General features: G+C 41.2%; 9 protein-coding genes across 9 annotated transcripts; 2 read left to right on the plus strand and 7 right to left on the minus strand.

The window, feature by feature from the left end:
* Window positions 1-652: 652 nt before the first annotated feature.
* Window positions 653-1,514, plus strand: SAMD00019534_114340 (hypothetical protein; the record flags this gene model as incomplete). The annotated part of the gene is made up of 3 exons (XM_012893438.1): window positions 653-735; window positions 861-1,217; window positions 1,304-1,514. 3 exons carry the CDS (start codon window positions 653-655, stop codon window positions 1,512-1,514), a joined length of 651 nt encoding a protein of 216 aa, XP_012748892.1.
* A 65-nt stretch (window positions 1,515-1,579) lies between these two features.
* On the minus strand, window positions 1,580-2,251 carry SAMD00019534_114350 (hypothetical protein; the record flags this gene model as incomplete). The annotated part of the gene is made up of 1 exon (XM_012893439.1): window positions 1,580-2,251. One exon carries the CDS (start codon window positions 2,249-2,251, stop codon window positions 1,580-1,582), a length of 672 nt encoding a protein of 223 aa, XP_012748893.1.
* Window positions 2,252-3,394: 1,143 nt separating this feature from the next.
* SAMD00019534_114360 (hypothetical protein) lies at window positions 3,395-5,054 on the minus strand (the record flags this gene model as incomplete). The annotated part of the gene is made up of 2 exons (XM_012893440.1): window positions 3,395-3,428; window positions 3,517-5,054. The coding sequence occupies 2 exons, from the start codon at window positions 5,052-5,054 to the stop codon at window positions 3,395-3,397; spliced, it is 1,572 nt and encodes a 523-aa protein (XP_012748894.1).
* Window positions 5,055-6,140: 1,086 nt separating this feature from the next.
* Window positions 6,141-7,043, plus strand: SAMD00019534_114370 (hypothetical protein; the record flags this gene model as incomplete). Its single annotated transcript, XM_012893441.1, has 1 exon — window positions 6,141-7,043. One exon carries the CDS (start codon window positions 6,141-6,143, stop codon window positions 7,041-7,043), a length of 903 nt encoding a protein of 300 aa, XP_012748895.1.
* A 1,664-nt stretch (window positions 7,044-8,707) lies between these two features.
* Window positions 8,708-9,876, minus strand: SAMD00019534_114380 (hypothetical protein; the record flags this gene model as incomplete). Its single annotated transcript, XM_012893442.1, has 3 exons — window positions 8,708-8,750; window positions 8,803-9,524; window positions 9,598-9,876. 3 exons carry the CDS (start codon window positions 9,874-9,876, stop codon window positions 8,708-8,710), a joined length of 1,044 nt encoding a protein of 347 aa, XP_012748896.1.
* An 804-nt stretch (window positions 9,877-10,680) lies between these two features.
* On the minus strand, window positions 10,681-12,054 carry SAMD00019534_114390 (hypothetical protein; the record flags this gene model as incomplete). Its single annotated transcript, XM_012893443.1, has 1 exon — window positions 10,681-12,054. A coding segment is annotated over one exon (1,374 nt), but the record flags the coding sequence as incomplete, so codon positions are not given.
* A 47-nt stretch (window positions 12,055-12,101) lies between these two features.
* Window positions 12,102-13,029, minus strand: SAMD00019534_114400 (hypothetical protein; the record flags this gene model as incomplete). The annotated part of the gene is made up of 2 exons (XM_012893444.1): window positions 12,102-12,127; window positions 12,228-13,029. 2 exons carry the CDS (start codon window positions 13,027-13,029, stop codon window positions 12,102-12,104), a joined length of 828 nt encoding a protein of 275 aa, XP_012748898.1.
* Window positions 13,030-13,844: 815 nt separating this feature from the next.
* SAMD00019534_114410 (hypothetical protein) lies at window positions 13,845-14,549 on the minus strand (the record flags this gene model as incomplete). Its single annotated transcript, XM_012893445.1, has 1 exon — window positions 13,845-14,549. The coding sequence occupies one exon, from the start codon at window positions 14,547-14,549 to the stop codon at window positions 13,845-13,847; it is 705 nt and encodes a 234-aa protein (XP_012748899.1).
* Window positions 14,550-14,680: 131 nt separating this feature from the next.
* SAMD00019534_114420 (hypothetical protein) lies at window positions 14,681-15,310 on the minus strand (the record flags this gene model as incomplete). Its single annotated transcript, XM_012893446.1, has 1 exon — window positions 14,681-15,310. One exon carries the CDS (start codon window positions 15,308-15,310, stop codon window positions 14,681-14,683), a length of 630 nt encoding a protein of 209 aa, XP_012748900.1.
* Window positions 15,311-16,991: the final 1,681 nt, after the last annotated feature.

A 16,991-nucleotide genomic window follows, 5' to 3' on the forward strand; every position in this document is an offset into this window, starting at 1 on the left:
CCACTAAAGAAGACACGTTGTTGCAATAACTGGGTCTGTGACAATGAATACCAATACCAAATGTTCTCCTACTCCAGGGATTTCTGTGGAAGATCCCATGAACGCTATACCCTCTGTGGAAACATGGAGCATAAACATGAGAAAAATGATTGGAGGTATGTCAATCATGCCAATCATGTCAATCAATCAAACACGTCAATCAATCAAACATTGAATTAACAAATACATACATATTCAATCAATGAATAGGACATGTAAGAATTGTAGATCAAGTCATGGCGATATGTCTTATGGATACAATGGATATAACTTCTTGCCAATGTTGGATGTACCTTATAATGGAATGTCAGTTACTTGCGGAGGATGTAAATCAGCATTCTTGCCATCAATGGAGGGACATTCATATAGGAATGGTCAACTCTATTGTAGTAATTGCCATTAATATCTAATAAAGTAATAATAATAATAAGTAAGGGATGTTACCATCCTCAAAAAACATGTCTGTCTTTTGATTGACAAACCCTCAAGATTTGTTGTTTCGAGTTCACTCACATTCATTCATTGTTTGATCTACAGATACAGATACAACTTATTACAACAACAACAACAACAACAATAACAAATGGCAACAATAGAACCTACTAGACACAACATGCTCTGGAGACCAGAGAGATGTGAGATTGAAGGATGTAAAGGCACAGAACTATCACTTTGTGGTGGATGTAAAGTCGTAAAGTACGTCAATGAGAGAGAGAGATAGGGAGTGATATTGAATGAATGAACGAGTGAGTAGTGAGTGAGATGAGTGAGTGACTTCAATAGAGATAGTTACTAACAAACAAACATATACATACATATAGGTATTGCTCAAGAGATCATCAGGTTGCAGGATGGGCAGAGCATAGTAAGGACTGTGCAGCATTCAAGAAGCATGGTATTTGGGCAAAGTTCACAAGGGATGAGGACCAGTTGGCAGTGAACCCTATTGGTGACTTGGTGCTCAAGACCAACAGTGATAAGATATGTGGTGTCTGTGGCAAGGCCCCAACTGCCAAGTACCCTCTCAAGAAGACTGTGTGCTGTGACAACTGGATCTGTGACGACGATGACAAGGTTTACAAGATGTTCTCATACTCTCGTGGCTCATGCACCAGAGCACACGCTCATTACACAATCTGTGGAGTAATGGAGCATGACCATGATAAGAAGGACTGGAGGTATATGTTTATGTTTGATTGATTGATTGAACCGAGTGAGTGAATGACGGTCGACATATTACTAACAACAAACAAACTTATTACAGAGTATGCAAGACATGTAAAGAGGATGTTGCAGATAACCTTTGGAATGGACTCAACGGCTACAACTTCATGCCAATGTTGGAGGTGCCCTATATGAAATTCACAAAGACATGTGGAAGATGTGGAACATCGATCCTTCCACACGTCGAACCAATCAGCGAGACCTTAGAGAAAGGAAAGATATTGCACCTGTGCGCCAAATGTACAAAGTAATAACAAACTCAATCTCATCTATCTTGCGACATATCCAACAAACAAACAATCGAATGAATGACACTTTAATGGAGTTTACTATGTACTGCTTGTTGAACAGAGTGGAGATCAACGCTAATGAACCCGTTGTTGACAACCGTACCGGGGTTGACACCCATCAGGTTGGCTGGTGGCATGAATGGCGGCCCATTTACAACAGCACCTATGGTCGCACCTTCGTAGAGTTCAGCCACTGGGATGTAGAGTTGGTATAAGGGGAGGCCTGGACCGTTGCACTCTGGATCGGCTCCATGACCGAGTCCTCTCCATTCAATATCCGGTGTTTGGAGCACATTGGTAATCGTTGTAACTGTTTGGGGATCAGGTGGTGCTGTTCCACATGAGACGATCGCAGTTGGTCTTTCTGATCCGTGAACCTCCATCAGTGGCAGAAGACCTACCTCCCCTTGATTGAGTGGTGCAAGTTGGACAACTTGGCGATTGGCACCTCGCAGGTAGAGAAGCACAAGAAGGGTAAATGGATGTGGTTGTTCAGTCGTCTTTTTGTAGATCTTGATGCCAATGACCATTCTGATGGTTGTTGTTCGACCAAAGAACGTTTGACAGTTCTCATGCAACTGTTGAAGGGATTGCGATTTACCAGTCAAGATAACAAGGCAGGGGTATGGGTTGCCAGTTCCGTCGATTGATAATCCGTTGGGGTCGTCGTTTGGTCTGAGACAGCAGTCCAATGACATGTCGGCCTGGAGCGATTGACAATTATCAACTATCATTGATGGAGAAGGGAGAATATCAAAGTGTCCACCATGTCCATATAATACTAAAGGATTCAAGATTAGTTTGACGATCCGACCAGTAGCTGATTCTTTAGAAGCCGAGGGCACTTCGAATATGACTACTCTTCCATTGAGATAGAATAATCGAGCTGAATATTCTGATCTACTACCATCTTTCTGCCTCATCTCCCAGAACTTCTTGAACGAAATATGATCGTCTAATGATATTCCCTCTTCTGGAAGATCTCCAATCTTTAAATAAATAAATATTAGTGGATATCGAATACATTGGATCTTTATTATAAGTATACCTCTTTAAGTCTATCAATCTTATTTGACCATCCTCTAATCTCGTTGATTTGTAGTTGGAGTGATAACTCCTGTTCTGGTTCTCTATTGTTATTCATATATTGGAGGGTTGTAGTCTACTCTTTTGTTCTTTCATTCAATCAGTCTAACATCCATTGTCATTTTCAAAGCGACCTCAAAATATTTTTATTATTATTTTTTATTTTTTTTCTTTATTGGTTACAAGACAGTTGATCTCTTCCAACTTGGTAGTGACATTAATGATGTTTGATTTATCAGTTATGCATATTTTGATCAACTCATTAAAATGATTATTCAGCACCAACGGTACCATTGGACAATAGGTATCCATGATCGATTCGAGTCTGAAATAGATATCATCCAATGAAAATCTTTTGAATGATGGCTTTGGTAACAACTCGATGATTACCACTCCAAGTGCTCCCAAGTCAATGTTAGCCGAATCTGCCGTACTTCCTATTACTTCATCCATTTCCACTTGTCCAAACATTGATAAATAAATGTCTTGGGTGTTATCATCAATGTATATGAACTCGAGTCTAAGGTTCATGTGTACATTTGTCGCAGAATAAGCATTGTAGAGCAATGCTTTAACCAACTTTGTTATCATCGCCAATGATTGAGTCATAGACATTGAAGAGATATGTTGCTTCAGGTATGATATTAGAGGTCTACGTCGCTCAAACATCAGATACCAAACGTCTTCATCATTGGAGCCAACTCCCTTTTGTTTGAATAATGCACAGAGTGGCAATGATATTGGGTAGTCCTTGGTTACATCATTGCCAGACTTGACTTGTAATGCCATCTTTGATTGAATGTGAGTGGTCCTTGGTGAGATCCTATTCTTGAAAACCTGTACCAGGTAGGAATGTTCCCTGAACATATAATCATACACTGGACCAATGTCACCATTCGCCACAGCAACGCTTGATAATTGATCCAGTTCAATGTTGTCGAATGGAAAGTGTAGCCTGCTATTCAGTGCCAAGGTATTGATATAGAGTAGTTGGTAACTGGTGAGGGCAATGTCAATGTCTCTTTGCAACATCTTTGATTCCTTGGTCAATCGGTCAAAGCGCACGAGTTGCAACTCTATGAATGTCTTGTATATCCTAAACCTCTCGCTCACCACCTGAGAGATGTCCTTCATCATTGAGATTGTGTCGATTGAATCTGGATACATCTCAATCTGAGTCTTTAGATCAATCTTTGGAGCAAAAAACGATCGAGAAGGGATGTTAAAGTGCTGGATGACGGCACCAAACACAGATGTGCTGATGGTACTTGATATGGCAGTGGATAACTGGGTGGCGAGCGATGTCTTCAATGTCCTCTCCATTGCCACCAAAGAGTTCTTCATAATTGTTGATTCAAAGTCATCGTCATTCTCCATGATTGAACCAATGATGGCAGAAATCTCCTTCTCCACACACGTTTCCACCTCGGTGAGAACCTTGTCAATAGACTTCTTATGAAGGAATGCCATGGTCTGGGATAGAATGCCAGGTGCGTCGTCTGACTTGTTGGACTTGAGGATTTCTTGTTGGAATGATTCGATGCACTTTGGATGGGACTCTAATGCTCTCTTGATGCTAGCTGGAATGCCACCAACTATAGTGGACATTGAATTATTGATCTTTTTGACAAAGTCTGTGGCCACCATTTGATCAAATTCCTCCTTCAAGCTATCAAAGCCAGACTCGGTTGTCAGGTCAATGCGCAGCTGCATGGACTCGATCTTTACTGAAACAGTGTGGCACTCGAGCTCAATCAACACAAACACTGGATCCCATTGTATCTGTAACAATCTTACAATCCACTTGATCAGCCTGTCGATGAACTGTTTGAAGATGTACTTGTTCTCTTTCGAGTCTGGGTATTTGATGAAGTGCAGAGAGTTGACGTTTGCGAATCTTCTTTCATCAATGGATATGGATGAGCTCAGACTTGAGAAAACCGGACTGCTCTTGAGTTTCGAGTAGCAATCTGCCAGGTGATCGTTGATCACTGACTCTGGGACCTCCTCGCAAGGATCAATTTCTTTGTTCATTGCCACCACAGCCTTGGATGACTTGGTTTGGGCAAAGAACAGTGCCTCCTTGATGTCACACCAGTCCTTGGGCAGAGACCTGATCATCTCGGGCATGGCCTCCACCTCGCCATCTGAGAAGGCGGCGTTGGTGTAGCAAAAGATGACGCCATTTGGTCGGTAAGCATTGAAGAACTCCTCGCGAATGGCTTTGAGTGATGCATGATCAGTCTTGCTATAACCTGGTACATCTATGAGCTCGAGTCCAGTCGCCAGCAGTGGTGATGGGAACTCGACCAACACGATCGTTCTCGCCCACCTCTCGAATGCCTCTGGGTCATCATCACTACCCTGTGGTCGTGCAAGATGCACAGCCAGACGATCCTTTAGTTGCTTCTTCATGTCCAAGTCAAACACTTTGTGATCGATTGTGATTGTATCTTTGTCCGAGTATTGTAGTTCTGATTGCTTGTTGGCATGATGTATGATCGTGCCGAATCTGATGCGTATAGTAGTCCCATGTGAAAGTATGCATATCCTTCCAGATGTATGACCGCCACCTGATGGCACCAGTTGGCATGACAATAATGTGTTGATCAATGTTGTCTAAAGTGTGTTTGATTGATTGATTGATTCAATAAGTGTGTTAATGAGAGTGTGGTTGGGGGAGGCTGAGGCTGGAATGATTCCAGCCTCACTATTGATCACACAATAAACATACCTTTCCATCATGAGTTGAATATTTAAGTTGTAATTATTTTAAAAGAATGATCACTTTAGTTTTAAATCCAACTCCAACTTGTGAGTATAAGTGTGATACTACCAAGTCCCTACTATTAATTATTTTGAAACAATCAATTATATATATTGACATAATCATTCAAGTGTTTTAAATAGTTCAAAAATAATTAATAATAATTGAAAGAGATAGATATTTACTTTCATCGGGTACCAGTCGTGATCACTTCAATCACCTCACGTCTATCGATATTGAAGTGTGTCGCCTTTTGAAAAGTGTCCGAACCACTTCGGAATACGAAATTGTAACCCCAAATCGCGACATTTGATCGACTCATTTCCACCACCTATCTACCAAAAAGAGTGTGTTGGCCCTGGATAATGATCTTAAAAGGGGGTGGTCATCAGCCGACCACCGTCCCTCGGTATCCAGTTGCAAATGATCCATATTAATTAAATATCTGGACTCCAACTCTCGAAGCGAAATACAGATCATTGTCTGTCGATCATACACTGTCAATCAATCAATCACTTGTTCACAACAACTCAATCAGATACAAACACATACATATATACATAATGTTACAAGTTAAAACAGTATTGTTATTGGTGTTGGCCATCAGTGTGATGATGGCTGTGGTGTCAGCTGCTCGCCCACCTTGCCCTTGTTCAGAAGAAACATTATGTAACCCAGTGTCACTGGCACCCCGTCCAGAGTTCTTTGGCTGGTCATGTGCCAACGATACTTATATGAACTACGACTTTAACACTCTTACTACAATCTCATTGGACTATGATGATGGCGTTACTATCGACCCCCAACTCATATGTTACGCCCACGCCAAGGATGTGCGCGTTGTCATCGATGTGATCTTTGACGCAGAGGTTGTCAACTTAGGCAACTTCACCTGGGAGCAAGAGTACATCAACACGCTGCTCACAATGATGCAGGACAACTACTTGGACGGTCTCAACTTTGACATTGAGCAGTCGTTCTCAGGCATGTCGTCGGCACTGTTCACGGCCTTCCTCGCCCAGCTCACCTACCAGTTCAAGCTCGTCGCCCCATACTGCCAGATCTCGATGGACACGACCTTCTCGCCAGACATTGGTCGCAACTTTGACTACACCGGTCTGGCCGACTCGATTGACTACATCATCATGATGGACTACGACATCACCAACATGATCAACGACCCATTGCCCGACATCCTCTCGGGCATCCAGAAGTTCCTCGACCTGCAGATCCCACCCAACAAGTTGATTGCCGCGCTACCCTGGTACGGCTTTGACAACATCTGCACGTCCAAGTCGATTGAAGACATGAACTGTGACACCGTGACCGACTCGGTGGACATCATGCTCGATGGCGTGCTGGCCATCATCAACGACGCAAACATCACGTCCACAGGTGAGATCTGGTCAGACGCCAACACAATGCCATTCATCAACTACATCCATCCATCGGACAACCGCGTTCACCAGGCGTGGTATGAGAACCCACAGTCGGTTGCCGCCAAGGTCGCCGCCATCAAACCGTTCAACCTCGGCGGTATTGGTGTGTTCCAGTTTGAGACTATCGTTGGCACTGCTGTGCCCGCCAGCATTCAGCAGCAGATGTGGGATGCCACCTCCTCCTTCCTAACCAAATAAACTTGACGTGTCGATCGATCCATCTTCATAATACCTCAAAACTACACATTGAAGGTCATCATACAATATTTTTCGCGAAACCTCACATTCAAATGGAAGTCGACAGTAGGACTATATCTTCATGACATTGTAGATGAATGTTAAAAGATTTATAGTTGTAAAGAGTGATACCTAGGACGATAGATTGTTGAGTACTTCCAAACTTTGTAAGACATCAAAACTATTGGCAAAGGGAAGATACTCCAGCACCTCGAAAAGAGGAACATGATACACTGTTGGTATCTTATCATTGGAGGTGATGATTTGGAAGATTTCAGACTTTTTCTCGATCTTATTATATCTTTGCATTGTAGGTTTGGGCAACACCTCCAAGATGACAGTTCCAAGTGCTTCAAGGGACATTGGCTGCGACATTTTAGAATTTTCTCTTAATGATGAGAAGAGTATCTCATTGGTGGCGATATCTATAAACATGCGCTCCAACCTTACCGGCTTGTTCATTGGAACATGAATTTTATGAATAATCAGAATATTCATAGCATGAGCAATACTATTGATGATGACCAATGATTGTTTGAATGTCATTGATGATATGTGTTCTGTGAGGTATGCCAACAAAGGATCGCATTTCTTGAACACCAACAACCACTCCATTTGTTGTTGAGTTTTAGTTTGGAAGATGCCATGAAGTTGTAACATTGGTGGGTTAGAACCTCCTTCATTGATTCTGTCCAATCTAAAAATCAATAAAGTAATGTAATCACCAATGATCGATTGAGCCAAGTAGAGTTGATTCCTGAATACTCCATTGTAAAATTTTCCAACATCTTCTTGTGAAAGCATGACTGTATTGTTGACTTGAATTTGATCGAATGGAAAATGCAACCTGGTGTCCAATGCCAGTACATCACAAAAGAGTGTTTGATATTTTTCCATAGAGTCTTTGATACTCCCTGGTGTCATTCTAGTTGATTTGATACTCCTTTCCACAACTTCAAGCCGGTCAGTATGGAAACCTATCAATTCCTCAAATCGATCATTGATCACCAAGTTAATGTTCCTGTTTGACTCAATAATATCTGGATACTTCTTAGCTTGTGACTTGAGACTTCTCATGAATGTGGGAAGTTTGAAGTGATCAATGAACGATTCATACAATGTGGATTTGATCGTGTCCATAATTGATTTGGATAGGATGTCACAAAATGATATGGAGTGAGTGGACTTGAAATCATCCATAGTGCCAATGATCAACAAAATTGATAATCGTTTGTCTTTTGGATTGAATCGAGCCATGGTGATAGAGCCAATCTTACTGACCAAAGACTTCTCTGTCTGATTGATCACCTTGGTGAAGATGTTGTCGTATATGTTCTTCATTTCAAAATGGAATTTGTTTGATCTATATCTCTTATCCAGCTTCTCGATGGACTGCTCAACAAATTCGATGCTCTTCATGCTGGACTCCAGAGACAATACTTCTCTGATACCATTGGGAATCATATTGATTATATCTCCTATAGCTTGAATAAATTCGATAATGTATGTACTCAGCTCATGTTTTGAATCAATCATAATTTTGTAATAGTTGATGTTGCTATCCCGGTAAATCTGTAATGTGTTACACTGTTGCCACATTGATTTACACTCGAGTTCGATCATCCTTAGCAATGTGTGACCTTGTTGTTGGAACATCTTTGCAATCCACTTTATCAGTTGGTCGATGAATTGATTGAACATATATCTCGTTTCAACAGACCTGGGTTGTTTGATGAAATCCAGTGCATTGACAATTGAGAATCGTCTTTTGGATGCATTGCGAATCGATTTCTCAAGCTTTGAGAAGCAGATGTCTGTGTATGAGTTGATCAACTCGAGTGGCATCTCATCACCTTGTTCAATGTTGTTGTTGAGTGCAACCTCACTCTTGGACCTCTTGGTGTTGACAAAGAACATTGAATCATTGTGATCGCTCGGTAATGAGTGAATGAGATCAGGCATTGCCAACACTTCACCATCAGTGAACGCCGTATTGTCGTAACAAAACATGACACCAGTTGGTGGGTAGACATTGAAGAACTGCTTGCGGATGCTGAACAATGATGCATGATCAGAGATGCTGAAGCCTGGAACATCGATGATCTCCAATCCAGTCTGAAGCAATGCTGATGGGAACTCGACTCTCACAATCTTGCTGGCCCATTCTTTGAATGCCAATGGGTCTGCTTCATTGTCGATATCTGTTGGCCTTGATAGATGTTGTTTCAAAGTGATCTGTAGTTGTCTTTGATTCTCAATTGTGATGGTCTCATCATCGATACACTCTATCCTGCTGGGATGATCCTGATCTTGGTGTGGTATCACTTTGTAGAACTTGATTCTGATCTTTGTCGAGTGAGCCAGAATGCATATCCTTCCTGATGTGTGACCGCCACCTGATGGCATCAGTTGACATGACAGTAATGTGTTGATCAATGTTGACTGTTTGTTTGTTTGATTGATTGATTGATTGAGTGAGTAAGATTGATTGAGTGTTGCAATGACGATGACATACCTTTCCAGAGTGAGTTGGACCTGCCAGTACTATCTTGATGTTTGAGTTGTCATTGATGTACCAATCGAATGATTTCGATGTGCCCACCACATCACCAAATGCTTTGTGACAATCTGACAGCTTGTTGGTCATGTCATAACACTCTGTCCTGAGAGCATTGAATGTGTTGAGTGATTCAATCAATCTCTTTGAAGGATCATCGATTGCCTCCAACTCTGTTGACAGTCTCTCAATGTGGTATTCATTGTTGAACAACCAATGAGCATTGTTTGATCCCATTATAATCTTGTTGTTATAGTTGTACTTGTAGCTGTTGTAGATGAAGAGGTTGTTCTGAATGAGTTCAAAATGAATGTGTTTGTGTAAAGGTCACTTGACTTTGATTTTTCAAATTTTTGTGTGTGATCTCAAACTTGAAAAATCTCTTCATTCATCGAACACAAAGCATACAGATACAGATAGAGATACAATGATGGAATGAATGCAAGTTCAACCAATCCATTCAAGAACCAATCACATAAATAGTTGAAATCAATCATTAAATCAACAACAAACAACAAATCAGTTCGATATATATATTTACCAAGGTAGTTAGCAGTAAGAGAGACAATCGACATCATTCAAACATCATCACAATGATTGAGTGGATTAGTCTGACACACATTACATGCATTCAAGACATGACATTAGAACAAACTCATACATATTGATTCATCAACTAGGCATGAACCGGTTTTGTTCAAAGGCATTAGTATACAACATGATGATGGTAGTGTATACTTCTGGTGCGATCATTCATGAGAACGTTTAGAAGTTCATGTCACATTGATTATGTCACCAAGGACATATACATCTCGAAGTTTTGACATGTAATTGATCAAGAAGGCAGGTGATGCATTCCCAAACATTGCTGCAGAGATATCATCCACCCACACATCATATCCTTCTCCATTCATGAATTGAAATATCCAAATCAATTAAACATTGTTGATCAATCTAACTCTGAACCAACAATAAAACATGAACATCTACTCTACATACATATGAATATGATTTACTTGTCGTTTACTTATGATTATAGTTGGTGTTCACTTTGACACTTTGACGTGTTGAGGAGTCCTCAATGAGGACCTCCAACCTTTGTAAGATACTATCGTGGGCAGCATATTTACAATCCTGTTTTTTACAGTCGAAGAGCCACCGAACAAACTCTTGAAGTGGACCTCGATACCATATTGGTATCTTGTCATTGGAGTTGATGATACTGAAGATGCTATATACTAATTCATCCTCGAACTTATATCTCTGAAGTATAGGTTTTGGCAGCAGCTCCAAGACGATAGTGCCAAGTGAGGCCATGGAACTCGCTGTTACATTTGGTGGGTTGCGCCAATCATTATAATAATCACTGCATGGTGGGAAGAATATCTCATTGGTGGCGATATCTATAAACATGGACTCCAGTCTGGCATTGGCCAATGACCCAATGGAACGCCCAAAAGCTTTTACGATACTTTTGATGATGATCAATGATTGTTTGAATGTCAATGATGAGATGTGTTCATTTAGGTATTCCAACAATGTATCACATTTCTTGAACATCAACAACCACTCTTTACCTTCCTGACCATGTTGATGGGATGTTTGGAAGATGCCAAGAAGCGGTAACATTGGTAGGTCTTTCGATACTACGCCAATAATGTCCATTCGAGAAATATTTAAATGAATGTAATCACCAATGATTGACTTGATCAAGTATGTTTGGTTCCCAAACGTTCCATTGTAAATTCGTCCAAAGCTGTAATATGGAAGCACTGCACTACGGTCGACTTGGAGGTGGTCGAATGGGAAGTGCAACTTGGTGTCAAGTGCCAGTACATCACAATGAAGTGATCGGTATTGTTTAGTTGAGTGTTCGATACTCTCCATCGTCATGCTGGATGATTTGATACTCCTTTCCACAACATCAAATCGGCTGGTAAGGAAATTCTTTAATTCCTTTTTTCGATTATTAACCAAGTTTAAGCTAAAGCTAATGATCTTGTGTGGTTTGATCGTGTCCGGGTACCTCTCGACTTGTGACTTGAGACTTCTCAGGAATGTGGGAGGTTTGAAGTGATTAATGAATGATTGATACAGTGTGTATTTGATCGTGTCCATTATTGATTTGGAAAGGACGTCGCAATATGATATGGAGTGGGTGGACTTGAAGTCATCCAACGAGCCATTAATTAGCATCATAGATAATGATTTTTTGTCACTCGAGCTCAATAGTTCCTTGATGTATGTGTCAATCTCATATAACACAGACATCTCTATCTGATTGACCACATTCTCGATGATGATGCTATCAAAAATGTGCTTCATTTCGTGATTGAATCTGGTTGATCTGTCTTTCTTATCCAACTTCTCGATAGACTTCTCAACCAATTCGATGCTCTTCTTGCTGGACTCCATGACCAGCGCAACCTTGATAACATCTGGAATCTTGCCAATTGTCAGTTTCAATTTAACGAGAAGGTGTCTTTGACTCCAATATAGGTTGTTGAATGAATCTTTCTTTAGTTTGTCAAAATCAACTTCATTAAGCTTATCATCTACTGAGACACATTGTTGCCACATTGATTTACACTCGATTTCGATCATCCTTAGGAATATGTGACCTTGTTGTTGGAACATCTTTGCAATCCACTTGATCAGTTGGTCAATGTATTGGTTGAATATGTATCTCGTTTCAACAGACTTGGGTTGTTTGATGAAATCATGTGCGTTGACAATTGAGAATCGTCTCTTGGATGCATTGTGAATCGATTTCTCAAGCTTTGAGAAACAGATGTCTGTGTAGGAGTTGATCAACTCGAGTGGGATCTCATCACCTTGTTCAATATTGTTGTTGAGTGCCACCTCACTCTTGGATCTCTTGGTGTTGACAAAGAACATTGAATCATTGTGATCGCTCGGTAATGAGTGAATGAGATCAGGCATGGCTAACACCTCACCATCAGAGAAAGCTGTGTTGTCGTAACAAAACATGACACCAGTGGGTGGGTAGACATTGAAGAACTGTTTGCGGATGCTGAACAATGATGCATGATCAGAGATGCTGAAGCCTGGAACATCGATGATCTCCAATCCAGTGGATAGCAGTATTGATGGGAACTCGACCCTCACAATCTTGCTGGCCCACTCTTTGAATGCCAATTGGTCTGCTTCATTGTCGTCGATACATGCTGGCCTTGATAGATGTTGTTTCAAGATTGTCTGAAGTTGTCTTTGATTCTCAATTGTGATGGTCTCATCATCGATGCATTCTAGCCTGCTGGGATGATCCTGATCTTGGTGTGGTATCAGTTCGAGGAACTTGATTCTGATCGTTGTCGAGTGAGCCAGAATGCATATCCTTCCTGATGTGTGACCGCCACCTGATGGCATCAGTTGACATGACAGTAATGTGTTGATCACTGTTGACTGTTTGTAAGATTATTCGATTGAGTGAGTAAGTTTGTTTGATTGCAATGATGATTGATGACATACCTTTCCAGAGTGAGTTGGACCAGCCAATACAATCTTGATGTTTGAGTTATCTTTGATGTACCAATCGAATTGGTTTGGATGTGCCAATCACATCACCAAATGCTTTGTGACAATCTGATAACTGATTGATCTTTTCATAACACTCTGTCCTGAGAGCATTGAATGTGTTGAGTGATTCAATCAATCTCTTTGAAGGATCATCGATTGCCTCCAACTCTGTTGACAGTCTCTCAATGTGGTATTCATTGTTGAACAACCAATGAGGATTATTTGATCCCATTATAATATTGTTGTTTTTGTTGTTGTTATAGTTGTAGATATAGTTGTTGTAGTTGTATATGTAGTAGTAGTAATGATCTTGAACTGAACCATCACCTTCACCTCATTTGTGAAGGTGTCACAGCCTCTTTCTTTTGGAAAGCGTTTAAAATGGATACCTTCACAAATGAGGTGAGGGTGAATGGTTCAGTTCAAGATCATTACTACTACCCCATTGATTACATGTAAGATTACACTGTTTTTTCAAGTTTAGTCAATCAGTTGATGCCTCGAACAAATGATACAGATACAGACACAGAGATACACAGATACCATCGATAATATTTATTGTGTTTTTGTCACATTGATAGATATGATGATCATCATTGGACAGTTGGAGCTCCTCAAACCTCATCGAGCTGCTCTTCTGGAAACATTGTCACATGTCCTTTGCTTCATTGGTATACCCGCCCGTCAAAGTCGGCTGACGGGATCGGCTCCCAGATACGCAAATGGTTTGAGTCCAACGCCTGTTCACATGTAGGACATTGGTAGTCCTGGTTGTTGGCGACGCACCGGGGGCACTGGCAGTAGAATCCATTCTCTTCAAGGAGGGAGTCGATGCGCTTCGATCGTGAGAGCATGATATCCAGCATTGTTGTCGTGATGTCCTCTCCTGCCTTGATGGCTTGAGTAGTGCGGTACACCGACATGCCATTGCTGTCCAGGTAGTGGGTGCAGTTTGGTAGACATGAGTGTTTGAAGTAGTTGGATGATGGGTACACCGCGCGACCAATATCGGTGCTCTGTATCGAGTCAATGACCGTGATCGTATTGTTTGAGAGATTGGAGGCAATATCCACTATGTGCTGCCGATTGAATCGTGCCAAGAACTCAGGACCCTTGAACTTGTCAATCAGTTTGAATGCTGGCTCCATCAACTTCATATAGCTGTCCAAGGTGGAGCTGTTGCCGATGCGAGGGGTGAAGTGATCGATGTCGTCCAGCGTGTCAAAGATGAACGGTAACTGGTCCTTCCGCCATGTTGATGGTGTGTTCTGTTTGGTGGCCTTGCCCTCCATGTGTTGGATGATGCGCAGAAACAAACGAATGAAGTACCTTGTGTTGCGACTGCCTTCCTTTTGCATGTCAGCAAGCATGCGGCACTCTGACTCGTGTTCCTGTACAATCGTACACTCTTACACTTTAGACACAGTACATGCTTACAGTCTAGACACAAGTTTGTTAGTCTTCCGATCATTCGTTCAACCATCATCAATCAATCAATCATTCATTTTAACTTAAATTTGATGTTACGTAGACATGATGAGCAATGACTGAGCATGGTGTCATCGTTGGGCGTTATGTTGAAGGGTGCCACTCGCATGACGACAGTGCCCTTGGGGATATCCTTGGTCGCCACAATCGTTCGACCTTTATCGCCTTCCCATGCCAAGGAGATGGGGAATGCGCTAAATGTTGGGTCGTTAGCCAGCCTCTCGCGGGTATAAACACGATTGAGTGCGTTCTGTCGTTGATGGTGAAGCAGATAGTCCAGCTGCTTCTTGATCTGATCCCTCACTTCAAGGTTTTGGCTGTTGGCAATGCGAATGCCTTGTTGTAGCCTGGCAATGGACTGGTCAAACATGCAGAGTGTCTGAAGGGAGATAGCCAATCGGAAGTAATGCTCTGGGTCAGATTCGTTGTGTGTGATGGCCTTCTCAGCTGCAGTGACTGTCTCTGGTATGCAGTTAAGTATGAAATAGCACGACCATAGGTTCAAGGCGTCAGATGCGGCCATCTTCTTGATCTCGGCCTTGTCCTCAGCTGCAGAGGGACTATTGAACTCCGATGTGCTGATAACAACATTGAAGAGATAACGTTGAGTAAGATATTGAGACCCAGTATAACTTCCATTCATATGTAAGGTTGCTGCGTGCGCCTAGCTCTGCCATTCGCTTCAAAACCTGTTTCGAATCTGTGTGCACCTAACCTTTATCAATCATCTTTGTTGATGTCGTTGTTGTGAACTTCTTATCTATCAGTGTTGGTGCATGATCACCCACACACTCACACACACATTCACACACACATGGTTTTATTGCCAGGGTGGTGGACCTTGATTTTTCAAGTTTTGTTGATCACTTGTTGATTCCTCGAACGAAAAGCATACAGATACAGATAGAGATACAACGATGGAGTGAATGCAAGTTCAATCAATGCATTCAATGAACCAATCACACATAAATATCAACAAAAAACTGATTCAGTCCAATATATATTGATTTACAAAGATAGATAGCAGTAGGTGGTGCAGTGAGAGAGACATATTCAAAATCATCACAATGAATGAGTACTAAAGTATTAATGTATTAGTATGACACAAACATTACATGCATTCAAGACATGACATTAGGACAAACACACTCATACACAGTGATTCATCAACTCGGCATAAATGGCCGCTCGTTGGTCAATGGCATTGGTGTACAACATGATGGACCATTGATGGTGGATTGTATGCTTCTGGTGCGATCATTCATGAGAAAGTTTAGATTGGAGTTGATGTCACATTGATTATGTCACCAATGACATATACATCTCGATGTTTGGACATGTGATGGATCGAGAAGGATCCTTCTCTGGTGATGCACATCCAAACCATGGCTACCAAGATATACAGGTACAACAAATTACAACATCCATACCAGCACATCCTCTCCATTCGTATATTGCGATCATTCACCAGAACTATCCAAATTATTCAATTAAACATTGTAGATCAATCTAGATACACTCTCTCATCCAACAATTAATCAAAAAAGAACATCTACATATGAAAGTGTTTATTGTTGGTATGCTCTTGGATGACTTCCATGCGCTCCAGGACTATAACTTGTTGAGAACCTCTAACATTGGTAAGATACCATCGAATTCATTGAAATTTATCAATGTTTTTGATTCACAGTCGAAGAGCCACAGAACAACTTCGACAAGAGGACCTCGATACTCTGTTGGTATCTTGTCATTGGAGTTGATGATACTGATGATGCTCGATGCTGATTCTTTCCCGAACTTATATCTTTGCAGTGTAGGTTTTGGCAACACCTCTAAGATGATATTGCCAATTGACCCTATGGAATACCAAGATCCTGGGACCAAAAAATAAAAATCACTAGATGGTGAGAGTAATATCTCATTGGTGTCGATATCTATAAACATTGACTCCAGTCGAGCCTTATCCACTAACCTAATGGATTGCCTACAAACATTTACAATACCATTGATTATGACCAATGATTGTTTGATTGTCATTGATGAGATGTGCTCATTGAGGTATGCCAGCAATGGAATGCATTTCTTGAACACCAACAACCACTCTTTACCATCCTGACCATGTTGATGATGAGTTTGGAACATTCCATGAAATTGAAACATCCCATGGTCTTTCGATACTTTGCCAATACTGTAGTCTGTTTGAGATTTAAATAAAGAAATGTAATCATCAATGACTGACTTGATCAAGTATGACTGGTTCCTGAATGTTCCATTGTAAAATCGTCCAACACAATCATGTGAATGCTCTGCATTACGGTCGACAT

This window comes from Acytostelium subglobosum (assembly GCF_000787575.1).
Source record: "Acytostelium subglobosum LB1 DNA, scaffold: scaffold32, whole genome shotgun sequence".
NCBI classification, from domain to species: Eukaryota; Evosea; class Eumycetozoa; order Acytosteliales; family Acytosteliaceae; genus Acytostelium; species Acytostelium subglobosum.